At 51.7% G+C, this 1376-nt stretch overlaps 2 protein-coding genes across 2 annotated transcripts in view; both read right to left on the minus strand.

The window, feature by feature from the left end:
* Positions 1-67: 67 nt before the first annotated feature.
* On the minus strand, positions 68-598 carry EMH_0043000 (uncharacterized protein; the record flags this gene model as incomplete). The annotated part of the gene is made up of 1 exon (XM_013495799.1): positions 68-598. The coding sequence occupies one exon, from the start codon at positions 596-598 to the stop codon at positions 68-70; it is 531 nt and encodes a 176-aa protein (XP_013351253.1).
* A 331-nt stretch (positions 599-929) lies between these two features.
* EMH_0043030 (uncharacterized protein) overlaps positions 930-1376 on the minus strand; it is a gene marked incomplete at both ends in the record, with an annotated part of 2355 nt that continues 1908 nt past the window's right edge. The window contains 1 exon segment of the mRNA XM_013495800.1: positions 930-1062. Coding sequence (XP_013351254.1) covers positions 930-1062 — 133 coding nt within the window.

Consider the following 1376-nt stretch of genomic DNA (forward strand, 5'->3'; position numbering starts at 1 on the left):
AACCGTGGAGCTGCGCATACACCCGAAACCCCAGAGATCTACATCTCCTTTTTTTCTTTTTTTCCTTTCACATTTTTTCTTTTTGTTGGTTTGTTTGTATTCTCTCTCTATCTGTCTCTTTATATTTTTCTTTGTTTGTCTCCTCTCTATCTTTATGTTTGTCTATCTGTCTCTCTGTCTGTCTCTCTAACTCTCTATCTCTACACGCTGCTACTGCTACTACTGTTGCTGCTGCTGCTGCACTTGTTGTTACTGCCGCAGCTGCAGCAGCAGCAGCAGCAGCTGCTGCTGCTGCTGCTGCTGCAGGCGCAGTTGCCGCATCGAAACAAATTTCCAGTGTCTGTACACCCGGCGGCTTAAAGCTAAAATTAATTTTTATAAAATCACCAAATATCGCCAACAGCAAACTTCGCTGTTGCTGCAGCAAATGCTGCTGCAGTTCTTGCTGCTGCATTTGTTGCTGCTGCATTTGTTGCTGCTGCAGTCGTTGCTGCTGCAGTCGTTGCTGCTGCAGTCGTTGCTGCTGCAGTCGTTGCTGCTGCAGTTGTTGCTGCTGCAGTCGTTGCTGCTGCATCTGTTGCTGCAGTTCCTGCAGCATATTTCGCTGCTGCTGCTGCTGCTGCGGTCCTCTTAGGGCTTAGCTTCCCCAGTAGCAGCAGCACCAGCAGCTGCAGCAATAACCGCAGCAGCAGCAGCAGCAGCAGCAGCTGCTGCTGCTGCTGCTGCATAGAGAATTCAAACCGCGTTAAAACAGAATCGTGTGGAAATACCACTAAAATATCTGCAAATGCTCGCAGCAGCGGCAGCAGCAGCAGCGGCAGCAGCAGCAGGGGCAGCAGCAGCAGCAGCGGCAGCAGCAGCTGCTGCTGCTTTTGCTACTTTTGCTGCCCTTGCTGCTGTGAGTGATGCTGTTGCCGTTGCCAGCATTCTTACTTTTGCTGCTGTTGCCGATGCTGCTGTCGCTGTTGCTGCTGCTTCTGTTGCTGGTGTTGTTGCTGCAGCAGCTGCTGCTGCTGCTGCTGTTGCTGCTGTTGCTGCTGCTGCTGCTGCTGCTGCTGCTGGCTAGAAAGGTAGTTTTGGCATTCTGAGGCCGAATATTTTTCCTACTTTATTGGCGATGGTCCACAGCAGCAGAAATGCAGCAGAGTGCAGCAGCAGCAGCGGCAGCTCGAGGCTGAGAGAAGACAGCAGCAAGGGTTTATATAGAGGAGATGTATGTTCTATTGCTGCTGCTGCTGCTGCTGCTGTTGCTGCTGTTGCTGCTGCTGTTGATGGGGCTGCTGATGCAGCAAAAGAAGAACCAACTGCCTCATGTGCTGCAGCAGCACGAATGTCGTCGTGCTGCAGCATCAGCAGCAACTGCTGCTGCTGCTGCT

This window comes from Eimeria mitis, genomic scaffold, assembly GCF_000499745.2.
Source record: "Eimeria mitis Houghton genomic scaffold, Emh_scaff1758, whole genome shotgun sequence".
Lineage (NCBI taxonomy): Eukaryota > Apicomplexa > Conoidasida > Eucoccidiorida > Eimeriidae > Eimeria > Eimeria mitis.